The following is a 26,225-nucleotide window of genomic DNA, read 5'->3' as shown; positions in this document are numbered from 1 at the left end:
GAATGATGTTAGAAAGAGGGAGGCTAAATGGAGGAATGAATGAACAAACAAGTGGGGAAAAAAAAAAAAAAAAAAAAGACGGGATGTGAGTAAGTGCTTCTAGAAAAATCAGTCTCTCTGGTTACCACGGCAACGAGAGGTGCAAGTTGGCTTTGCTCCCCGTGTAACCAATTATGTGTGTGTGTGTGTGTGTGTGTGTGTGTGTGTGTGTGTGTGTGTGTGTGTGTGTGTGTGTGTGTGTGTGTGTGTGTGTGTGTGTGTGTGTGTGTGTACTAGGACTATTGATATGCAAACGAAAAAAAGCGGGCCCACGTGAGCTTGTAAAAATGTTTCCAGGGCATTTGACTTTAAACATAATGTGTTTGCATCTGTGATCTGTGCCAGGCTGCCTGCCTTCAGTCTGTTTTTAGCCGACGTTTCTGTTATTTAATTGCATGAGGAAGTGAACAAAGCGCGACGATTTCGAAATGTTTGATGACACTTCCAAAAAAGCCGTGCAAAAGGGGGCTCAAGAGCACAATCACAAGTGGCCCACTGGCAAGAGATACAATCCAATGCGTGACATGTTTACTTTAGACATGGGGAGTAAAAAAAAAAAGAAAAGTACTTTCTTTCATGTCTTGAGGGCAATTTCGATGTCATGTGACTATGATATTTATATTAAAATTATTTTGTTCCTGGATGTTATCTTTAATCTTTTCAGCTTTTTAATTAGCTTAATAAAAACACTTTTCAAATGCAAAAACTGTCAGGGGCCAAATTAATAAAAGTACATTTTGTGACAAAAAAAAAATCACACAAACCAATAAACCAATTTTGCCCTGCAAATTGTTTAATTACAACATTTCACAAATTATGTCCTAACAGTTAAAGAAAAATTGCTAAAAAACGTTATCACAATGTAGAAAACAAATATCTTAACAATGTTAAGCTGCATTTTATACACCATAAACTCCTACCCTTGTTAATTATAGTTGATAGTGTTACATTGAAGAGCCAACATCAGTACTTTTGAGTTATAGACGAACACAAGAACCAGTCACACCACTATATTTTCATGATTTTAAAAGAACAAGCTTTGTTTCCTGGAAATAACAAAGCACCACCTTGTTTATTCTGACAGAAATGAGTGGGCTAATCGACTTGCATGCCATAGAAAATCACATTTTAATTACTTGCTGGAGGCCATATTTAATTCCCACCTTAGGTCTTGATGTCTGGGAATGAAGTCTCCCACAAGTTGACACAGCCAAGTTTTTTCTATTCCATTCTTAAACACAAAGTTGGATTTTTACCAGCGGCAAATACAACAAGAACCTTTCAACTTGGTAACTCAAAGGTCTCCAGTGGCAAGTTCAATATCCAACATAGTTCTCACACATTTAAAAAATAAATAAATAAAAACCAGTAGGACATGCCAATTGTTGTTCTTGGTGACCAGACTATACCAACGATGCAAGGAAACAGCAGCGACTGACTGGGTATGGATGGATGGATGTTCCCAGACATTTATTACAGCAATAACATTTTATTGCGTATGTACCATAAACAATTCAATTCAATTCAATTCAATTTTATTTATATAGCGCCAATTCATGAAACATGTCATCTCAAGGCACTTTACAAAGTTAAGTTCAATCATATTATACAGATTGGGTCAGATTATACAGATTGGTCAAAAATGTTCCTATATAAGAAAACCAGTTGATTGCATCAAAGTCCCGACAAGCAGCATTCACTCCTGGGGAACCGTAGAGCCACAGGGAGAGTCGTCTGCATTGTACATGGCTTTGCTCCAATCCTTCATACTGAGCAAGCATGAAGCGACAGTGGAAAGAAAAAAACACCCGTTAGCGGGAAGGAAAAACATCTAGCAGAACCGGGCTCAGTATGAACGATCATCTGCCTCGACCGACTGGGGTTACAGAAGACAGAGCAGAGACACAACAAGACAGACAAAAAGCACAGAAGCACACATTGATCTAGTAATCTGTTCTATATTAGATGGTAATAGTCGGTGATCTGTCCTCCCTGGATGATTTCACAGTCAACAGAACGTCAGACCAGGTGTACCTACTATGAAGAAAAAGAGAGAGAGCAAAAAGTTAAAAGCTGAAATGACAACAGTCATTTCAATGTAATGCAATGCAAAACTGGAGAACAGTAGACTGAAGAACAGTAGAAATCAGTAGAGTGAGAAAAATAGGCCCTGATGTCCTCCAGTAGCCTAAGCCTATCACAGCACAACTATAGAGATAGCTCAGGGTAACATGAGCCAATCTAGTTATAAGTTTTGTCAAAAAGGAAAGTTTTAAGATTAGTCTTAAAAGTAGACAGGGTGTCTGCTTCACGGACCAAAACTGGAAGTTGGTTCCACAGGAGAGGAGCCTGATAGCTAAAGGATCTGCCTCCCATTCTACTTTTAGAGACTCTAGGAACCACCAGCAGACCTGCAGTCTGAGAGCGAAGTGCTCTGTTAGGAACATACGGGGTAATCAGAGCTCTGATATATGATGGAGCTTGATTATTAAGGGCTTTATACGTTAGAAGAAGAATTTTAAATTATATTCTTGATTTAACAGGAAGCCAATGAAGGGAAGCTAAAATTGGAGAAATATGATCCCGCTTGTTGATTTTCATCAGAACTCTTGCTGCAGCATTTTGGATCAGCTGAAGGCTTTGAACTGCATTTTGTGGACTTCCTGATAGTAAAGAATTACAATAGTCCAGCCTTGAAGTAACAAATGCATGGACTAGTTTTTCAGCATCACTCCTGGACAGAATGTTTCTAATTTTGGCGATATTCCGGAGGTGAAAAAAGGAAACTCTGGAAACCTGTTTAATATGGGATTTAAATGACATGTCTTGGTCAAAAATAACACCAAGGTTTTTTACTTTATTACCAGAGGCCAAGATAATGCCATCCAGATTAAGTGATTGGTTAAGAAGTTTATTTTTTGAGGACTCTGGCCCAAAGATTACAACTTCGGTCTTGTCAGAATTTAGATGCAGGAAAATTAAAGTCATCCAGCTTTTGATGTCATCAAGACATGACTGCAGTTGAAGTAATTGATTGGATTCATCAGGATTTATGGATAAATATAGCTGAGTGTCATCAGCATAACAGTGGAAATTAATCCCATGCTGTCTGATAATTTATTCATATATATAGTAAATAGAATTGGTCCAAGGACTGAACCCTGTGGTACTCCACAGGTGACCCTAGAGTTTGAGGAAGATTTATTATTAACATGAACAAACTGGAATCTGTCCGACAGATAAGATTTAAACCAGCCTAATGCTTTCCCCTTAATCCCTACAGTATGTTCAAGTATTTGTAGGAGAATATTGTGATCAACTGTATCAAATGCAGCACTAAGATCTAACAGGACAAGTATAGACACAAGTCCATTATCTGAGGCCATGAGAATATCATTGGTGACCTTCACCAGAGCTGTTTCAGTGCTATGATGAGCTCTGAAGCCTGACTGAAACTCCTCAAGTAGGTCATTACTTTGTAAATGTTCACAAAGTTGATTAGCAACTACTTTCTCAAGAATTTTAGATAAGAAAAGAAGATTAGATATAGGTCTGTAGTTTACTAGCTCATCTTGATCAAGAGAAGGTTTCTTAAGTAAAGGTTTAATAACAGCTACTTTAAAAACCTGTGGTACATATCCATTTACTAAGGATAGATTAATCATGTCTAAAATAGGACCACTGATCAGAGGGAATACCTCCTTAAACAACTTGGTTGGGATTGGGTCTAATTAAGTCTTAAAAATGTTTCCAAACCATGTATAATATTTCCATTTTAATTATTTAGCTTAAGTGTATTTTCCCACTATTATTAGTTTGATACAATACGTATCAAGATTGTTGATGCAAATGTTTTTCCCCCACAGTTTACCTAATATTACATATTAAACAAGGACCTTAGAAGGTCTGTGCTTTGTTGCTTTGCTGCCTGGAGATTAAATTTAAAATACTTTTAGAACTTCCTAATGAAGTGATCACTTTAAAAGCCTAGACCTGAAGAGTATCTTGTCTTTAAAAACCTAAAATGTCAAAAAAAAAGATATATAATTTTGTGTTTCAGATTTTTATAATCTGTGTTTTGACAGTTTTGCATATGAAGTTCTAATTTGTGAAGACAGTTGCCACTGTGACGATTATTTCATTTCTAACAATCTATTCATAGCCTTCTGTAAGGAAATGTGGAAACAGTTTGTTCAAGAGCACAAAAAAAAAAAACGTTTTATCAGACAAGATGGTCACAGTTGGGTGTTAAATTGGGGTATGAGGCAGTGAAGGGGTAAACCGACCCAGAGCCTGCTGAACCCCTCCATCAAAATAAAACTGCAGTAGGTGTCAGGCTGAAATAGGTGTGCAGATGTTTGGTGGCACAATATTCAACCGTCTTTAAAAGCGTAACTTTTCCTCATAATCGGGAGACTCCGGACTGATCATTTCTGCTGCTGAATTACAATAATCAACACACACACACACCTAAACACACACATAGATACAGCTGCCCTTCCCGTGTGCTCTGCCATGACACGCAGCCCGTACACACGGGTCTTTGTCGGGCCCTTCTTTGTGAACTTGTACCTTTTCAGGGAGTCATTCTGTCCCTCTGTGGGACCACCAGTGAGTTAGAGAAGCTGCCAAGTCAGACTCTGGCACTAATTGGCTACACTATTAGACGCCCACAGAGCCACACTTTGACTACAGAAATGAGCTCATCAGTGTGAGGACGGAGATTGGGCAAAGTGCCTGCAAGAACGCATGAGACACGGAGAGGCGGGGGGAGAGAGGGATTCCTAATTAGTGGTCTCTGCTGGACATGAGAAACCTGCAGAAGCACTTCAGAACCCTCCATCGCTGCAGGGCTCATACATTCATAAGCATGCACAATATCCCCCCCTACACCCCCCCTTTTGACCTGTTTTTTTTAATTGGTTGGATTTTGTTGGCGTTTGTGGCGGTGGCTGAAGGAGAGTGGGCCGTCTTTTGTGCGACGCTCTTGAGAACCTGTGATTGACAGCTGGGACAGGAAGTGAGGGCGTGGGGCTTAAAGTGGAAAGGAGCTTTTCTCTCTCTGCGCTGCCTTTCCCAGATTAACATGCCTTTCCAAATTCCTCTCGTCCTCCTCTGTGATTTCGCTCTCGCCTTCTCCCCTCTCTGCGTCTTCCTGTCCACTTATATCCATTTACATTGAGCATCACTCAGAGCGTATTTTCAGGACATTTGCGCAGGCTTTTTGTCACCCCCCCCCCCCTCCTTGCCCTTGTCATTTCCTGAGAAGAAAAAGATTATGTTACTCGGTGCACTTAAGCAGCGGAGGTACACTGCTGAACAAATGCTGGTACAACCGTGCCAATGAAGTGGAGTGATTGAGTATCTACTTATGCTCTATTAGCTGACAACAGTGCCGTGTAGACCCAACAGTGTTGCATATATCCAGGAAGTTTAAAGATTTATTATAGTTTTAATACCAATGAGGCCTAATTGAAAATGCCCTTTTAAAAGCAACAGCTAAGTTGACCAGGGGATTTAAAACTGTTTTGATCCTGCCGTTTGCTTAAAGAGAAATTATTTCCTCTCCAGTTTTGTTTACAAAATTCTGCAAGACGGACGGCGTTCAGAACATCTTAAAGGATCATGTATGTTTTAGAGTCACAAAAGCCTAAAAATACTGAAAATATAAAACAAGTTGCTATCAGCCCTTCCATGGTTTTAGAAGCAGACATGTAATTGTAACATGTAATTGTACTTTTTGCCATAAGGCTTCACTGAGAATAAGAAACTATTATAACAAATAGATGTGTGTCGAATAAACAAATTATATAACACTGTCCATAAAACAGACAGTTTTGATTAAAAATAGACCTTTTTAAAAGAAAATGTTCTGAATGGATATATGGCAGCAGTAGTTATTTACGAGCCTAAGGTTTTAGGTAAGAATATGTTTTCTTTTTAAGGTTTTTACCTTTTATGTGTGCTCTGTCAGAAAAAGTTACCGCTGCTGATGTCTGACGGTCACACTAAATCAGTAAATGTTCTTACTTGGTTTAACCTAACCGCTTAGCTCAAGTCACAGCTGATTTTTCTCTGTGTCTGAGCCAAATGAAGGAGAGACGGTTTGACTCCACCCGCAGCCTGTTTGTGTATCCGTTTTTAAAACTCTCTTCCATCCACCACATGTGCCCTTTAGATCCAAGTAACTTTTTTAAGGTCAAACAACATATTGGGGGTAGACAAAATCATAACAGACATACAGGTACATCTCAAAGAATTAGAATATCAGGAAAAAGTCCAATACCTTTTGTCCTTTGTTTCAGAAAGTGAAATTCATATATCATAGAGATTCATCACAAATAAAATGAAATATCTCTCAGTCTGGGTCAGTAAGCTGAACATCATAGGGAAGAATGATAGACTGGACAGGTGTCCAGCCAGCAGACTTCCTTTGACACCCTCAACAAGTAGGATGAGACGCTAAAGTTCATTGCAAAAGACGAATCCTGAAGCAGACAATGTCAAGGCAGCGTGGCATGGAGGTAATCAGCAGGGTCAGACATGCTGAGGTGTAATGGAAGCCCGGGTTGCTTTGACAGTAGACTTTTCGGTATCGTTTGGTTTGCTGTCTCATCTCCCTCTTGAAAATATCCACAGATTCTCTAAAAGGTGTGTTCACACTGAATGCGACAAACTGAGCGAGTGATTTACATGTTATCCCTATGCAAAGGCACATTCAGGAGCGGATTAACGCTCCGTGACGCAAACATGGGTTTTCAAGCCAAGTGAACGGCACAGAAGATGCACGAATAGAGCTAAGCAAGACTGAGGATAGAGCAAAGCAACATTTTGTTCAAGTTAAAAAATCTGAACTTTTCTGTCAGTTTGCGTCACGTTAAGGGTCCTCCTCGTCCATTTGTTCAAGCACATGATTGTTATTTTATGTGTTACATATATAGACGGGTACAGTTAGGCTATAATTCTATAGAGCAATGATGGAATTATAGCCTAATTGTAATATAGCCTAAACTGACCAAAGATGCCTGTAGTTTGTATCCTAAAGGGTGATCCCTCCTCCGGCCCCAATGCAGGGCAGCAGCTCCTCATGCTGGGTCCGGGAAAGACGGAAGTACTGCTGGAAGTGACTGTGATCCAGACACAGCTACAGGTGGTGATTTTCGCCAAACCACAGATGAGGGGAATCCAGGTTCCAAAAGTAAAAAGCCAGTCCAGAGATTAGTTCTAACCATTTGCTTTTCCAGCTCACTTAACCAGGGACTAAAATCACCTGGTTAAGTGAACAGGATGAAGGAAAACTAGACGGGGTTTTTACTTTCTGAAGCCAGAAAGTACACAAGCACTAGTTAAACCAACTAGCGAGAACAGATCCACGAATGATCAGTCCAAACAACACAAAAAAAACCTCCAAATCATGACATTGTCCTTAAATCGGCGGATTGAGCTGATATTCACCGGAATACAGACTGACTGAGTCATTTGATAAACATTGAATAACTTAAAAACGTGTGTAATTGCATAACACCAGCTGTAAAAGGAAACCAGCTTCTCCATAAAGCTTGTCAGCAGAAGGAAGCATGATGTGCACTAAAGGTTTCTGGAAGATGGCTGCATTGACTGTGGACTTCAGAAGACACAGTGGACCAACACTAGCAACTTCCACCTGACTGTGGAAACTTCACACGGGACCTGTCCACCCTGGACAGGTTGCCAGTTTATTGCAGGACTCTGGAACCTTCATTTCCAAATGAAAGCCAAAATTTACTTTAATCTCCAAATAGGACTTCAGACCGCTGAGCAATAGGGCAGTTCGTTTTCCTCCTAGTATTTAGTGCATAGAAATTAGCATACTTTTCAGAAGCTGTTTAAAATATCACTTTTTATTGATGATGTGTATGCTAATTTTCTGAGACACTGAATACTCTTTTTGAAATGTATCTGTAGAGTCTGGGTGAAGATAACGTTGGAATAATGATCCAACAACTATATTACTGTGACTGTACAAGTGCAGTTAAACTTTCACAAGCAAGATTTGCCGACTATGTGAAGAAAAGTCAGAATTGCACAATCACTACGACTGGTCAATATGAGGAAGGCCTTTGTATTATGTACCTGACTAAGATGATGTAATGCTGATTTCCTTTGTCTTCTATCTATTGGTAAATGTCTCCCTATGGGGACTGATTCTTCTTCTTGACCTTGGCTTTTCTGGGGGCATTTTCTTTTCAAGAAGAACATACTGAAGTACAAATTATTTAAATCTACCAGCCTGCATGTTTCGTCACAAGTAGTAAATTACAGGTAGACTGAGCTCTTATGAGCGTGCTTTTGAATGTGTTAGGTCTCAAAGCTACTCCTCTAAGACAATATTTCTTTGACCTACCCCCGGCTCAATGGATGAATGGCCATATAAATGGCCATTTATGAATTCAAATTCAAGCTGGATACCTCAGTATGCATACCTTTGGCAGGGCTGGATATCATCTCATACGTTGTTCAATGTTCCAAATGTAACATTATCAGTCCTTGGGAACGTTCGACTGCAGTCACAGCTGCTTCCTGTTTGCTTTTAGAGGAAAATCTGAGAAGACAAGGTTGTAAAAATGATGCAGAAAATGCAACAAAATCACAGTACATCAACGAATCACAGAGCAAAAGAAAACTAAGTCAAAAAACTGTTCAAAAGTCCAAACTGCCTCCGATCCAAGCCTGGTGCAGTTCATTTCTGTTTCTGCGTGTGTTTTGGGTTTCTGCAACCACTAATCTGTAGTGGACCTCCTGAAAGAAGAGTGGATTGGCAAAAAAGTGGGTTAATATAAGAGAAGCATCCTTGAAAAGCTGGGCAGTCCAATTTTACTGTAATCTTATCTTGACAGCTGTTTTATACTTAGATTTGCTGAAAGCTTCTCAAATGTCTAAGATCTTAAAGTTTTAGAGTTCTAAAACAGCATTTGCACAAAAAAATAGAGTTTACCAGGCGTATAGGTGTTCTCTTGTGATCAAAATATTGAAATAAAACATATGTGTATATTCATATTTCTTTAATGGAGGAGCTTGGTAAGGGAGGTCCAGGTGTGACGTTATATTGTGAAACCAGCTAATTCAGCTGTTTTTTTCTTAGCAGAACATTGTTACAGCCACAAATTTGTATTCAACACAACACAGCCTCTATATCTTTGAAGGTGCTTAGACGACATGTTTTAGAAACCGACAAGCTACTGACAGAAAGAATGTGCTCTTCATGTTGCTGGAGGATAACATTTCTTAGTGTGCTGCACCTGAGGCAGCCATCAGTCAGCCCAGTGTTAAGTAGTGAAAACATGACAATAGAAAAGAAATGTGTCTCTGTAATTGGGACAGTCGATGCGGGAGCTCACTTTTTTCTATTTTTTTTAGTCCTTTGTTTATTGATTTACATTTCACAACAAAACTGGGCTATTACACACCTGACCACGTGAAATAGCTGACAAGAAACTCCGTCCTGGATCCCACTGGCAGCACAGCAGCTGTAAGACCAGGTTGATCAAGAATGTAGTAAGTAAGTAAACTTTGTTTATATAGCATCTTTCACAGATGAAAATTACAAAGTGCTTTACAGAGTGCAAATAACATACGTCCAAACAAAAGTTTAATATAAAACAAAAGAAAGAATAGTTAATAAAAACATTGATCAATCACTGACCATATATTCACTGTAGAAACCAGCAGTCTGTTCCTATTAGGATGTAATAAAAACTGACTGATCTTTTACTTTTAACAAAGCATATCTTCAGTTTACCATTAGAAAATGTAATAATTTTTTTAGGATGTCCTGTCTGGCTGTGTAGCACTGAGATTTGCTTTGGTAATGGCAAAGAGAACCCAACAGATTTACTTTCACAAGTGGAGCATTCCTGTTTTTGCTATGGTGCTCCTCTTGATATATGTGCAAAAAATTTCATTTGACATTATTTTGGGATTATTTCTAATTCAATAGACACAAAAAACGGAAAGGTAAAAGAGACAGAAAGGAAGAGAGAAAGGTAAGGCAAAATATTAAAAGGGAGAAAAGATGACAAAAATAGAGCAGAGGAAAAAAAGAGAGTGCCAAATAACATTCTCGGAGTCTGCTTTTTTTGTCAGATTTTTGGCTTTGAACTAAAACCCCACTTCCCCCACATCCTTCCTATTTTGGGTTAAAGCTCAAACTAGCTGGGGTTCTAAGGACCTCTGAATCTAACGAGTATTACCCTGTTTAGAATTCCTGTGAGACCTTTTCAGCTAGATGAGTAGGATACGACTGACCGGCTAACCACCTTCGTCCTAGGGCCACACCTTCTTCAGTGGACAGGTCAGGCAACCTAGTAGCCTGAGGCCACCTGTACCCCGACCACCGCCCTAGTTAACGGTGGCTCCTACTCCTATAAATCAGCACTTGTTACACGATCACTATTTTTTAAAGACTCAAAAGTCCCTAAGGGTGTTGTTTTAAAGTTTGGGCTAAAGGCAACCTTTTAAGACCTCCAAAATACTTCTAGAACCATGCACCATGACTGTTTTACAATCATAGAAGAACCCAGAAAATGTTGACTCACAAATTGAATGTCCACAACTTCTAATAAAATTGTATATGCTTCTTTAATTAGTATGCTTTTGCAGGGGATTAGAAACAGCATTAAGCAATTTAACAGATTACAAATGAATATTTAATCAACATCATATCTCTTATCTAAGGCTGCTTACTAATATATTTAGGAGAGGATTTTAAATTTGGAGGAGCAAACTGACCCGAACCTCAGATGGAAACTTATAGTGGCTTTGATTGCTGGATAAGGAGTTGTTCAGCCGAACAACGTGCCTTCTCTTGATGGCAAACCCGATGTCCCGTTGATGCCCCACTCACAAAGACTCACGCCTTGAGTCTCTGCCTTGATGTCCGTGCCAGAGGTACGTCTCCTTGGCTTGAGAGGTTGGTCTAACTGCAGAGCTGACATCTCATGGGTGCAACTCGCATCTTCTGGACATCTAGGATCTTCTCATCAACCAGGTCAAAACCACAGCAGTTCTTCTTGACAGGATTTGCAGATCGTTGGCCCCGAATTGTGGAAAAACACGAAAAATAGATAATCTGACTCAGTCTCGGCGGTTCTCAGAGACACGGGCGCCGTGTTCTTCCTTTGGCTCCACGATCATCCTTCCGTCTTGGGTCTTCTTCTCTTCTGCTCCGTGCTGCATGTCTTCTGAGATGAGAATCTGAGCCACGAGTACCCAAATCACCCTTCTTTTATGTGCTGAGAGAGCCGTTGGGAGGTTGCAAACCTCAATCCCCCCCCTGTCTCCACCGAACACTTGCACCCAGTACCTTATCACCTCATAAACTTTTCACCCTATGCAGATCTCTGGCCGAGTCAAAAGTTTTCGCTCCTCTTTCTCCGACCCCAGGCAGCAGGTCATTGAACCAAACTGTCTGATTCCACTTCCTCTTTTCTTCTCGGCAGATTTCCTGTAGCCAGCAGCTGCAGTCTCCTTCCAAGCGCTACTTCCTTTTTCCACAAACTATTTTCTCCTTAGACTGTCTGACACTTGGACTGCACTAAAATAATCATCATTTCACTCATTTAATACATGGATGCTTGATCTTTGTAGGAAAGAAAAACAATCAGTCAAAACATGCAGTTTAATAAAAAGAAAACAATCAATTTAAATACACAATTAAAGAGCTCTTTATGTTATCTTTTTTATGTAATACCTTTAATTTCCAAATTATCTCTTAATTTGTGAATGGTAGAGAATATGGTTGAGCTCACCACACCACCGATTTTAGAGGTATTTTGACAACCTATAATTTTATACCTTTTAATTTTAGTCCAGAAACAGTGGAGGACAGGTGTATTTTATGTTGCACTTCAAAATTTAAGTTACAGCAATCTATAAATATCTGAACCAACTAAGAAAGACACCACTGAAGATAATTAAAAAGGTAAACTCAATAGAAATATGGTTGGAATAATCTTGTTGCAAATACACTATAAGGAAATGCATTAAATTTTGTTAAAATCATTTATAATTTGATTAATATGTGTAATGTTAAGCCCTCTTAACAACTCGCAACTCCCTCCAACATGCTGGATCGACTCATATGCCAAGTTGTGAGTGATGGCTTCTTCTTAAGAGTGGCTGGAGTTTCTTCTGTGAAGTTATCAGTAAACAATACCTTGACTGTAGTAGATATGTGTCATAATGATGTGGGTTTGTAGAAAAGAAATCCTCTGAACAATGGAAGGCAACCTCTAACTGACACTGTTTGTATCTATTCGATATCTACCAATACAAACGTGTTAAATAATTTACAATTTGTGCTCCAATTCGGCTCGTTTACCAGATTTTTAAAATAACCTTTTGAGAGGTATTAAACATACTTTTTATTAAGCCCGTATTTCTGTATTAAAAAATGTTTTTTTTTATTGGTCTGATGTAATATTCTAATCTTAAATGCTGTCTTTACAATAGCTGTAAATGGACAATCATCATAATTAACAGAAATAAAGGCTTGAAAACATCATTCTGTGTGTAATTAATCTATATTTGCTTCACTTAGTGAATTGAGTTACTGAAATAAATTAGCTTTTCAATGATATTCTAATTTATTGAACTGGCCTGTAGCACTGTATCACATATTAAAATGTTCAGTTTAAACTGTATCAAATTGCCTTCCAGGACTCTGAGGATTTCTTTGTTTATTTGCTAGCCATCTGTTTACTACAGGTGCTGATAACTTAGCTATCTTTAAAAAAAAAGAAGTCCAAACTACCCTTTTATGATTAAGAGATTTATTTAATTCAAGACCAACATTTCAACGATTTGTCATCACTTTTGTTCTGAGACACCATGCATCATCATGCTGGAAAAAATAGCACATTGCCATCAAATTATAATAGGAAGAAGTTGCTCTTGAAGGTCGTTGGATATAGATTTATTTGTGGTAGTGTTCCTGCAACAACATGCAGAAATTGCATCAGAATGCTTCTGTTCAAATAACATACACAGGTTGTGAGGCTAAAACTTAAAATAGATAAAACATCTGTTCTATAACAACATTTTATCTTCATTTTGCAATTTGCTCAGATTTTTTTTTTTTTTTTTTTTGCTGTAAATCATGATATACCTGGATAAAAGGTGATTCTATGTGGCGTTGGGGGGACGTTAGTCTGCAGAACAAAAGTATTGCAAAATATGAATAATACAATCAATGAATGCCTGTTTTTAATTCAGAAATGTTTACTTTTATTCTGCATGGCTGCAGAAACGTATGTTAAGGGCTCTGCTCCATTAATGGCTAGTTTAGCAACACAGCAAGTCATCAGGAGAGCCTGGGGGCCCTGGAATGGACCATTTCTAAGTACCCAGTAAATATTCTGTTGGAGACTTTTTGAACAATTCTGTGGCGATCAGATCAGAATATTCAGATAGAGAGGAGCAGAGAAGACATGGAGAGAGGGGCCCAAAATCAGGAATCAAACCCCAGATGACTGCATCGAGGCCTCACAGTCTAAATATATGGGGCCCTGCACTACCACCTTACCATCCATAGTAAACTGATTTTAGGAGTTTTTTATAACCAACAATTTCCCCAGTCGCAGGCTTTTCTTTAAAGGGGTCTAGTCATGTACTGACTTTATGAATTTCTACGCCAGTCTTTTACTCTGGTTGCATACAAATATTTTCCGATTAAATTATCACACCCTGTTAGTTTATTATATTACATTTCTGTGTTTTACACACTGTTTTAGCTGACTTTGTTAGTAAACAAAGCACTTTTGTGCACATTTAGAACAAGACCACGTGACCGGAAGTACGATATTACGGATGCACGCGATCAGTAAATAAGGAGAAGCATTAGAGCCCACAGACATATGTTGTGGCATTATAATGAATAAATAGAATCACAGGTACATGTACATTGTTACATGTGAAAGGTAATGCCAGTAGATCTGGTTTATACTGTGGATCGGTTGGTACAAGTCTATGCAGCACATGAATGAGGTATCGTCTCTGAATCGCCCCACTATGCCACTTCCAATATGGCAGCGACGTGTGATTCACCACTCAAAGCATTTACGTATTTGTCTGTGATGGAGTAAAGTGACTCAGCAATGTCCACAGGAGCTGTGAAGAGAAAGTTTAAGTAACCCTTACCGTGTAGGTCAGGTTGGTCTTTGACCACGGCATGCTGTCGCCTTACTGCGAGGCACTGCAGGACGGTCTTACTGGCTCTTACAGTAGCTGCGTTGTCGCCATCTTGCTTTCTGATAGTGCCGCGGTTCTGCTTCCAGTATTTATGTCTGCTTATCGTGCCCGGTGCAAAGATTTTTTCAGAACTTTCAAAATGGACAAAGCAAACATTGTCAGAATGAACGCTTGGCTTATATTGCTTTATTTCATGTTTTATTTGTTTTCTTTTTATGGTCAAAAAATTTGTGAATAGGCCCCTCTAAAGGCACCCATTCACAACATAAGCAGACGATAATTTCAAGCACCTCTGCCCCCCTTAATTTGAATAATAGAGCAACTGTACTCTTCATGTTTGCTTATATAGCCATCAATAAATGTAATTGTAAAGAAAATAGCTGCTAAAAATATCCTTTACTTTGGTTCATACAGCCAACTTCTTGCAATTAATTACTATCCATCTAATGGCTCGGTACAATTATTCAACGCTGTGAACTGTCAAAATACGGCATTTAAAGCTGCAAAATTGCAAACATTTGTCGGTACTAATGCCTTTGGCCATGATTAAGCTCCTGTGATTTGAAAAGACATGTTTGGTTTATATTAGCTTGTCTCGTTAAAACCAGAACATGCATCATTCTAACATTGGTAAGCCAGAGTTCTCAGCCTCTGTTATCAAAATAAAACATTGAATTATCTGTTGTAAAAGTTGCACTTAATTCTTCAATTAAATATATCCCGTGATAAAATATAAAATCATTATGATGATTGTAAGCAGAACAGTCTCTCTCTATTTTTTGGATCCCATTTTCCCCTCCATGTGCTTCTCACTATGATTCAGGCACTTCAATTAGAGCTGCTTCCCAAAGGATGAAAAGAAACCTTCCCAAGGACAAATCTTGCTGATTTAGTTGAAAAGTCAAGCAACAGTAGATTTGAATTGTGTTGGTAATGGTGCAAAACCTTACTGTTCCAAGTTAAGTTAGGCAAAAATGAAGAAAAACACAAGAGCTTTTCATATTCACATTTTATTTCCCAATACTTTACTTTTACCATCAACTTTATGCCACACAATTTAAAATAGCCTATTTCTGCTGGTTTACAAGCCAACAAATAAAATACAGCCCACAAAGTGTAAACATCAACTGTTCCAAACATAAATAAAATAGCACACAGTTGTATATGACAACAAAATAACCACACGCGCACACACACACACACACACACACACTGTTCAGGGTTTTTCAGGGTTATTAAGATGCTCATGGGCAAAATTTGAAAAGGACATGAAGTCCAAAGGACAGAGGAAGAGGATTAAAGGGTCTGTGATGGAAGAAAAGACAGGAAATGAAAAAGGCAAAGGGAAAGTGATAAACAGAAGCACACTTTAAGAGCTGAGCAGAATAATGGAATAACTTAAAATCATGGGCGCACACAATTTGAATTCATACACTAGAAACGAGTCGTACAAACATGCAGGGTGCATATTAAAGACTGCATATGTTAAAAATAATACAAATAAAAACAAATAAGCCGTGCACCATCTGTACAAACCAAAAAGAAACATCTCCATAAACTTTAAAAAGGAAAATCCCAAACTATTTCCCACTCTTAACACGCAGTACCATCTGCTTTCATTGACAGGACATTCTACAAATGAGCAAAACTTGCACTCAAAAAAAAAAAAAAGATAAAAAAAAAATAAAATAAAAAAAAGGTGGCAAAATTTCCAGTCTCGTTTTTTTCTTAACATCACAACAATGTGAGCATCACCCTTTTACTGGGCTCTGAGAACTTCAGAGGTGGTTATATGTAACACATAAAGCATGTTTTACACTCAAATTTGTTGTTGGTTTCAAGTGTTTACTAGTTGTAGAAACAGTGCAAAGGATGTTTTTTTTTTTTTGGTTTCTGACGCGCATGCTTATTGTTCATACTGCTTTAGAATACTGTGGATTACGAGAACAAATAACACCGACAGTATACATTCAACCTAAACGTCTAACTGCTGTGCGTGTTTGTTTGAGTCTGTGTTGATATCTTGATTATATATATCGAGTATAAGGTCCGTTTTCTTAAAGAAGTGAACGTTTTACATTCATGTGATATAAAGAGTTTCAATTTGGGCTAAATGTGATCAACTGGGAAGAGAGGGGTTACGAATGACGTCGGGTGATCTTTAAAGCATGAAACACAAGGACGAGTCACCTGATGTTTCATGAACAAGGCAGGCTGGTGGGTTCTCTCACTTGAAGGGAGGTTTTCATCAAACTGTTGCAGGTGATAGAGGTTTCCCTAAACTACAGCGGCGCCTGTCGCTCTGGTTATTTACATGTGAATCTCAGAGGCTGTATGGTGTCTGAGGTTTAGGAGGGTTATAGTTTAGTGCTGAAAAGGTGAAAACATTCAGTGAAATCCGTCCCAGATTTTTGCAGCTGCTAATTAATACTGGTCTATCTGAAGAGAAAGGCAGAGGGTGTTTGCACCTTCAAGAGCAACAAGCTGCTAAGAGTGGCCTGACCAAAACTAATCCATCCCATAGTTGAGGTGTGACAAAGGCTTTTATGCGCAAGACGAGGTGGGAGGTGAGGCCTCTTTCTGTTTGTAGTGAAATCTTTTAACTTTGCTCAACTAATAACCCAAGCACTAGTTACAAGCTCAAACCACCACATGTGAAGGAGGATTAGCACTAGTCCCTGTGATTGCTTTCAGAGTCCGACAGCTGATCCAAACTCTCCTGGACTTCGCCACAGAGATCGCTTTCAGGCTCCGCGTCGTCGTCGTCGTTGCTTTCCGCGCTGTAGTCTATCGCCTCCAGAAAGGACGGTTCATCCTCCTCCAGCACATACGTAGTTGTGCAGCTGCTGTAGAAGCAAAGGCAAAAAGGTTTTGTTAACGTGTCCCACGAAAGAAAGATTTACCTATGACATTTAGATTCCACCCCAAGACATACAGACAAACATATTCTGCTGACCAAACCAAGAAATCCAGCACACATTTAATATTTCCATACTGTTTTAGACTTATTTTATCCCATTTCTCATTTATTTGTTCCCTTTTCAACAACTAGAATATGTAGCACATATAGTATCTCAAATAAACCATGGTGTATTGTGCAAAACATAATTCTAAAACCTAAAATCAATGCATATAAAACCAAATTCAATCACCTAAAACATATCTATTCTATCTACACTATTTGTGGAGATATTTATTCATGCATTTGTGGGTTCACGGTACACCAAGTACCAGCATTTTTATGCGTAAAATATTAAACCCAATGCTTAATTTGGATGGACTAAAAGCTGATATCAAAGTGATTTAGTTTCCACCTTTAATTTAACTTGGAGATGAAAAACGTTGAGTTCTCAAAACTATTTTTTTATTAGAAAATTTCCCTTAAAGAAGACAGAATAATTATGGAAGAACATTTGGGAATGCAAGTTTCACTTTTTTTTTCTATCTTTCAAACCTTGAAACTGCTAACCTAAAAACTTTCAAAATGACATTTGCTCGATAAGTTACTTAAAGATGATTAAAATGTCTATAGTGCAATTTAATAGATTTTTTTTTCACAAAACCAATACATTAATTTTTTTTTTTAAACTTAAATTCTAATTCTAAAAAGCATGACTAACAGCAAACATATACCTATTAACTTGGTTTTAAATGATAACAAAATTCATGCAGCTAACAAACGGCGCTTGTAAACTCCCGCCAGTGAGGCTGTTTTTTTTTTTCCTATGGGTCTTAATGGTTAAATGCTTGCTGGTTCTTTGAGGTTTTAGTGGCTTTAGTGGGTTTTTAATGGTGTTAATGGTCTGAAATGTGATCCTAGGGAGACAGTCGATCAAGTGGGTGGGGTGGTGGGGAGTGGGGGGGGGGGGGGGGGTATAGACAATGAGCTCCCACCGAGCTCCCCTCAGTGAGTGCATGAGACAGACAGAGATACAGAGAAACTGTGCGTCAGTAAATGTACAGTAAGTGTGTAATGACAGACCGAATGTTATCGAATCGGATTGCAACCATTACAGGCCATTATAAAAATGCCACACTTCACTGACATATGCAGCATTTATCATATATTTGATATGCATCCTATAAAAAAAACACAAATTTATACTAAAATCTCAGTATTATTTGCTTGTAAAGAAACCTCTACCCATTTAAAATTCTGTCTGTTATCCTTAAAGGCAAACAAGATAGACCTCCCAATAGCTACAGCCATTGTTTGCATGCCCTGTTAAAATGGTAAGTGCTACCATACAGAGTCCTAGATATAAAACCATAAATCAAGGATGAGAGTAACCAATCCCAAAGGGTACTCACACAAACACTTTCGGAGTCCCTTAATGATCAGCCGCATAAATGATAAATGAATATATCAATATGAGGGTAGAGTACGTTACTAAGAAAGAGAACAGGGGACGCCAAGAGAAGGAGCTGTAGAAATTGAGATTTGGGGTATAAATGCATTCTTTCAAATTAACCAAGTTGACAAATCTCTGGAGAAGAGTGCTGAAGTGTGGATATAAAAATAAATAAAGATAACCTCAATGGTCACAGTTTGTGTTTGGCAAAGTTTAATAATTTAGTGGCCATGCTGAATAAACAAATATTTATCTGGCAGACAGATTTCAGGACTTGTAATTGAAAGGTCTGCGAGGCTCAACTGTATTTTTTTCTTTGCTTATTTGGTTGGTTCTCCAAAGGAGGAGTGCTGATTCACTGTCAAAGATTTAAAACAAAATACAGAATAAAAAAATAAAAATAAAAAGTAGTACAGCAATAAAGTAAGAAAATAACTACATGCTAGAAAAGGGCTGCAAAATATATTGCAAATGTACCGTTAATCGCAATATCACAGATTGTAATGCGCATATTGCAACGAATCGCCTGGAGTGCAATAAGTGTTAGCTAATTATGTAAGCATCTTGCATTCAGACTCTCAGCGCCTAATATGTCTGGTGACATTTGTTGTTTAATGCAATGTAAAAAGTTTAAGAAGGTAAAGAGGTGGTAAAGTTGATAAGAAACTACAGCCAAGTTGTTTCATTACATCACAAGTCGGACAGACGCGACCTTTTCAATAAGAACGTGTTTGAGATGGAAATGATGACTGTTATGATCCTAAAGCAGAGAGACATTAATAACGCTTAATTTTTTTATGTATTTATCACAAGCTATGATGTTATCGCAAGTTTTACCAATATTATCGCATATTGTGACTTTTCCTAATATTGTGCATCCCTATGCCAGGGCTAGCTTTTAGAACAGATATTATAGTCATTTAATCAGCTACACCTTTATGTCAGCATGTTTCCAAAAGCAACAAGGTATGTAGCTCAACTACAATGTACTTAAAGCAGCGCTGTGTAAATTTTAGCCACTAGGGGCACTAGACCTGCAATTCCCACAGGCAATAAGATAATTTACCAGTCATAGTAATAACGATGCAAAAAGAGAATAGGTCTTAGATCCCAATTGCTCTTTAATCAAACTCGAAAAGCAAATAAATTTGCAAGATCCGCTCTTTTTAATACCCTCGCCCCTTATTTTGTCTTGCAGGGGGGTGAGCAAAAAAGAGAAAATGTATTTTTATCTTTACCATTTCAATTTCATTAAAAAAGTACTATGATGTATGGTATTTGGTTGGTTTGTTTTTGTGGGGGTATAGCATAGGAACAAATTATTTAAAATTCCTTTATTCGTGTAATTTATTCATTTCTTAAAATCAGTTAGTTTGGAGGGATCCCTATCTCCCCCTCTCTTTTTGACTTCCTTAGACAGTTTTCCTCTTATTGCTTCCCTCGGTCATAACAAACTGACTTGAGGAAAAATAGAAACACGTAAGGTTAAGGCTCTTGTGTTTAAGGGGCGCTCAGATCGCCATAAAGCGGCGATCTAGGTCACATGATCCCTAGGTCCCATTACCCATTCAGCGAGGGATCCGACCCTCTCAAGTTACATAGTTTTTAAAAAGGGCAGTCCACACGGCGCTTCTATACGCACCAATGTCTGTATATTGACCTGAAAAATCATTTAATATATCTGAAATTAAACTAATAACAAGGTCAAAACTTACACGGCCTTGCTTTAACTAGTAACGGGAAAAAACTAAAACATAAACCTGAATATTAATATCACTTGTTGGGAGAGAAATTAGCTAAAGTGTTTATCTATTAGCCCGTAGTATTCCAACAGCCTCCAAAGGCCATTTTTCAGTTCTTTATAGTTGCAGACGGTGCTGCTGTAACCAGACTGAGTTTGTCCAACGGGGTTTCCACAGGTTCTTCCAGCACACTTGTACAACTGAATTGTCTATATATCAAAACAGTTCTTGTGTGGTTTAAAACATTTTTTTCTTCAGTTATCAAATGTCGTAACAGTGTAATAAAAAAAAAACATCTTGACAGTGACCATTTTCAGCAAGTGTTATTGCTGTAAAATGATTTTATTAAATGATAAAAAATCTGATATTCATTACTGAGTCTGTCTGGGATTACATGAAGAGAAAAAAAAAAGAATTTGAGGAAGTCTACAGAAGATTTGTGGTTATTTATCCAACAAATAGCCTAATAATCCAAGTTCCTTCAAAAACTGTACAAGTGTACCGAGGAGAAACCCCTGCCGTTTTTGGAGGGGGGTGTTGATTGAGATTTCTCCTCCGTTCATTCACAGCGTTTTGTGGCTTAGACGAAAATAAACTGTAAAACTCAGCATCTTGCATAAGCTCTAATTTAATTGTGTTCTTTTGCACCTGCCTCAAATTTCTCCGGTGTACTTTACATCTAATTTTCACATAAGCAACATATCCTTGGACAGGAAGATGGGGCTAGAGAACCGCTGGCAGCTTTCTATGCCAACAATATCAAAACAAAAACGGCTTTTTCAATCTTTTATAAAAAAAAAACACACATCAAATCTTTGTCACTGTAATTTGACACAAGCCGAGGTTTAAATATTTTTTATATCCTAAGTCGTTATCTCCTAAACATTTTTGCTATGAATAGACTCCTACTTAAGTCCATAATTGAATGCAAATTTATTCTGGTCGCGCAGAGGGACAAGACTAGTTTACATGTTCAATGTGCATTTAAATCCACACTGTGCAGCCCTGTACCACTGACTGCTCAATGCAGCCGTGAAAACGTCCGCCGGGAGATGGAATTGATAGAATTTCAATGATGGTCGGGCCAGACCTGCATAAATGCATGTCTTTATTTGTGTCTTAAGTAGTCCATCAGAGGGGAAATGCAGATTGTACTGACAAATCATAACTTGTTTTAGACTATGTTTAAAGAGCAGCCCCACTTAACCACAAAAGCAGCGTATGTCCAGACTTAATGTTGTGAAAGCGCTTTTTGATTGGATGCCAGCATGTGGGGCTTTGAACAGCCTAGGAATATCCAGGGTTTTACATTTTAGACAAAGACCATCCCGTTGACATCTGGCCTCAACAAGCATCTTTAAAGGACTGATCACATGTGGGGAATCTGACGTACTTCAGTTCACACCTGGTGGAACAATGTGTCTCCAGTGACCACTTGTGATCAGATCTTCCCTCTTCACCACATATGAAAACATTTACTGAGGCTCCATGACACACAGCCACAGCTGTGGCCAAAAAAACAGGTTAACTAGAGCGGAACTTCTAATAATTCTTCTTTAAAAAAAATTAAAAAAATAAATCAAATTCAATATCCCGAACAAAACTATTTTACATTCAGACAAATGTGTCTCAGATGCACCAGAAGCCAATTCCCTGTGACATTTTAGCAAACATTTCCAGTAACTCTGTCGTTATAGACGTAAGATGAGAGACAGGTTATTGTGTGATTCGTAGTATTATAGGCAAGGCAAGTTTTTTTGAGTACATGAGTCCAGACAACATGATTACCCTTCTCTTAATCGCTCCTGGTCTCGTCTCCACAAAAAAAAAAAAAAAATAAGTAAAGAAATAAAACTCCTGGCCATATTCTGGCTGTAGTTCTCCTTACTGCTGTCTTTCAAACAGAAAACCATTATGCACTCATGTTTAGAGCTGGGCTGTTTTACTTCTGCTACGCTGCCACCCACTAGAGACGTCAGGTAAGTGTTCGCTTACTTCTTCAAAATCAGTGCACTCACTGTCAAACCCAAGTGTCAAATTCTTATTCTTAGTTCAAAAATACACCAAACATTGAGGGCGGTGCATAGTGGTGAGATAAAGTCTTTAACTCAGGAAAGTGGAATTCAGCGCTTTAGATGATGTTTTAGGACCTCCTGGGTTAGTCATTGTACTTCCCAGAATTGGACAGCCAATATTCAAATAATTGTTTCATATTTTCTCTATATATGAACAACTACTTTCATTGAGGTTTCAACACCTCCTTTACGCCACACCAGGACTGCAAATATTTCCAAATAGCCTAATTTGTCTTTACTGTAAAGGAGGGAAAAGTGCATGAGCTTTCTTTCAGAAAACTGACGGGCAGTGCCCAGCTGCATGTAGGAAATGGGCAATGTCGCACTTCTGTAAGCTCCATATAGATGAAGAAAAGTGTAGTCAACACTTACTAAAGGGGCTTTAGAGACATATGATGGAAAATCTTAGTGGTTTTGAAGCCGTAACTTTTTAAAACCTTGGTAAACCTTAATACAGGTACCCACCCCTTGCTCACTCCTGACTCCTCTAGACATGTGAGCAAAGGATCTTCAGCGTTTCCAGCAATATACACATAGGCCTTCCTACCCGGAAAGTATCCAGTTATTCAGACAAAAACGTTTAAATTTCTGTTCACAATGAAAATCTAATTTATTGATGTGTAATTTTAATAAGCTGGCTGTTTCTTTATGAACCAAGGGACATTTCTGTGGGTTTGGGGGCGGGGGGGAGGAGTGGTAGCCTAGTGATCAGAGTAGTGCACTTGGAAGGCTGCTAGTTTCCTGGTTCAAATCCCACAGACTGCCACGGGGGGTTCCTGAGCAAAACCCTTATTCTCAGAAATGCTCCCAGTGGAAGCTCACAGCTCCTTAAGGGAGGGGTTAAATATTGGAGACAGGGAGAGATTTAATTGGAATGTACAAAAAGTTGCAATGACAAATAGAAATTATTTTTATATTTTCATCTCAACAGAAACACTGCACATTTGGTTCTGTGAGGCTCTATAAGTTAAGGGAGACCACCAGCTTTTGGGTTTAGAAAGGATAGACCCAGACCTTGACCACCACAGACATGGTCATGTTAAACCTAAACATCAAAACATCTTAACTGCAAGCACAGCATCAATGTAAAAACTAAAGAGACTGTAACTAGCAGCCAGTAATCTTTTTTTTTAATTCCTCAGTTGGGTCCAAGCATCTCTTTATGCAGCTGTATTAACTGAGTGATACTATATACACAAAATAGACATAAAATTATGACCAGCATAGATACTCTGACCGGCTGGTGGCAGTCTTATAAACAACAAACTGACGCACTGTGTATTCTGACACCCCTCTATCAGAACCGGCATTAACTTCATTAGCAATTTAAGCTACTGAAGCTCCCCTCTTGAATCTGACCACATGTTTATCTGTAATCTGGACCACTTTGGAACCACTTCTAAATTAATAAAGATTGGCTGAAGACTAGAAAACCCCACAAAAGCTCTAGTTCTAGAGATGCTCTGACCCAGTTAAACTGTCAAACTTGCTCAAATTCTTACATTTGCCCATTTTCCCCCGTTTATAACAAAACTTCGAGGACCACTAACAGGTGCCAAAATTTAGAACTATTTTTGCCTGATTGGTGCATACAAGTCATTGACTTTGCAACAGGCTTTTCATTACACACCTGACGGGTTTTGAGTGTGTTCCGATGATATCACTCTCCAAATCCAACAAATGTTGGTGATTGCGGAGCCCAGTCAGCCTCTTGAGCCTCAGCAGGGCCACACAGAACTGAGCTCCCATCTCTTCAAGCTCTCTGGTGCCGATCTGGAGTCCCTGGAAGGAACATGCACACCAAAAGGCACATTTAGTGTCAGGGCAAAGCAATACACAAACACACAAAAATGCAGATATTACCCATGATATGGCTACTTTTTTTTGTTGTTTCAATACATTCATAGCTACAGTTTGCTATAATAAGGAGTTACAGTCCATCTAAAAACTAATTTTGTGAGGACAGCTTAGATGTAAAACCATGGAAGCGCACATTCACGCAAATAAAATCTGCCCAGTGAGCATGAAACCCCACACAAAGTTAACCTCCATCTTACCCCAAAAAAAACGTTCAAGTTTCTTTCCTCCGGAGGAAAACTAGAAACATCTGAACTTGGCCTGGCCACTAAAGTATAAAGCCACAACTCAATAGACAATTGTTCAAGCACATCCTGCCTTTCACAGAGAATAAGAAAGACATCCTAGGACTGTAAATTTAGTAGATGTTGACATTGGCAAAATTCAGATGGAAGGAAATCATCTGGGATGGGAAACCGTGCAGGCAGAAATAAAAGAGATGGTAATGATTCAAGAAAGGAAACAGGAGAAAGCATGGGGAAACTATCAAAAGGAAAGTAGAACCAAAGCTTCCCCTGGTGGACATTTGAAGATTTGCAAGTATTCTTCAGCCCAAAAATATCAGCCAAACTATTAACATTTAATACGTTCATATTTCCTTCAACTTGCAAAATAATGAATTATATTTTTTCAAAAAAAGTGCACATGCAACTTATATGATTTATTTATTTACAGTAGAAGCAGGCCAAAAATGCACTCAATTATAGGGTTTAATCCCTAGACAGGTCCAAAGAAAACATATCAGATACATACCTTATATTTGCCCTGATCACAGCCACATAGTGTGCTCTCCATGGTATAACTGCGCTTCACTCCAATCTCTCTCCAAACAACAACTCGTGCAGTTGACTCTTTGGAGCGCTCCACAACAAAACTGGAGCTGGCCATGCTGAAGGCGGGGGCGATCTGGGACAGGATCTTGGGAAGAGTCTGTAAAATATGTAGACTTGTTTTTGTTTTCAATTTTAAAACAGCAGTAACTGTGGAAACCTTTAAATTTTTGGGCCGGTTAGCCCTTGATTCTCTTTTTAACCGTTGGCCTGAAACGAGGGAACCCGCTATTCCCAAACCTGTCGTTTAGTGACAAAGCTTTCTACCGATGACTAATATGCATTACAAGACTATTACATGTAGCAAATGTACATTTTACTAATTTTCCCCATTTCCTTTACAAGTTTTGACATAAACTGTGTCATGTTAGACCACGGCAATTCAAAACCAACACTTTATTATAACTTTACTTTGTTATACATCAAAAATGTGTCACAGATCTGCCACATAACAAAAACTACCTTGAACTAGTGCAACCACAGTTTTAGTAGTAGTAGTTCAAGAAATACTGTGCACAGATCTACAGCGTCTCTCTTGCTTCTGGAAAGTAACGTTTATCTCTAGCAACATGCAAACATTGGAGCCAACCTGGAAGAAGCCAATAAACCACAGCTTTTTTTCTGAAAAAGTTCACCCTCTGGATAACAGCATGGGTTCCTTCAGTACGAGCCTGCTTTGCTTTTGATCGTTGCCAAAGCAACATGTTTAAATACGGGGGCCAACAGCTGCGCCCTTCAAGGAAAACAAAGCAGCGGGTCTGCTACGAACCCTAAACTTGATGCTGTGTTGAATATCTGAGTTAACACCCCATGCAGTGGTCATAACTGGCAACTCCCATTGTCCAGAACAACACATGTTTGCCATGGAAAATGAACATGGGCTGGACCAGACATATGGGTGACGATGGAGTTTTAGTGACTTCTTAGGCAAGTTCTCTGCTTGGGCATGAAGAGATGCGAGAGATGCTGGCCCCCAATTACAGCTGTTTACAAGACAAGAAAAATACAATTTAATTTAACTTAAGTTTTGTCAGAACACAGCTAACAAAAGAAAATCTGAGAAATGGTAATCATTCCAATCAAGTTTGAAACACTGAATGTCAC

The 26,225-nt window shown here is 38.6% G+C and overlaps 1 protein-coding gene across 1 annotated transcript in view; it reads right to left on the bottom strand.

Moving 5' to 3' along the window:
- Positions 1-15,259: 15,259 nt before the first annotated feature.
- agtpbp1 (ATP/GTP binding protein 1) overlaps positions 15,260-26,225 on the bottom strand; it is a gene marked incomplete in the record, with an annotated part of 44,990 nt that continues 34,024 nt past the window's right edge. Inside the window, 3 exon segments of the mRNA XM_036143801.1 lie at positions 15,260-17,111; positions 24,065-24,216; positions 25,045-25,221. Coding sequence (XP_035999694.1) covers positions 16,937-17,111; positions 24,065-24,216; positions 25,045-25,221 — 504 coding nt within the window.

The sequence above is a fragment of the Fundulus heteroclitus genome, chromosome 12 (genome assembly GCF_011125445.2).
Source record: "Fundulus heteroclitus isolate FHET01 chromosome 12, MU-UCD_Fhet_4.1, whole genome shotgun sequence".
Taxonomy (NCBI): Eukaryota; Metazoa; Chordata; class Actinopteri; order Cyprinodontiformes; family Fundulidae; genus Fundulus; species Fundulus heteroclitus.
Note: the sequence above shows the minus strand (reverse complement) of the source record. Positions and strands in the feature narration are given on the sequence as shown.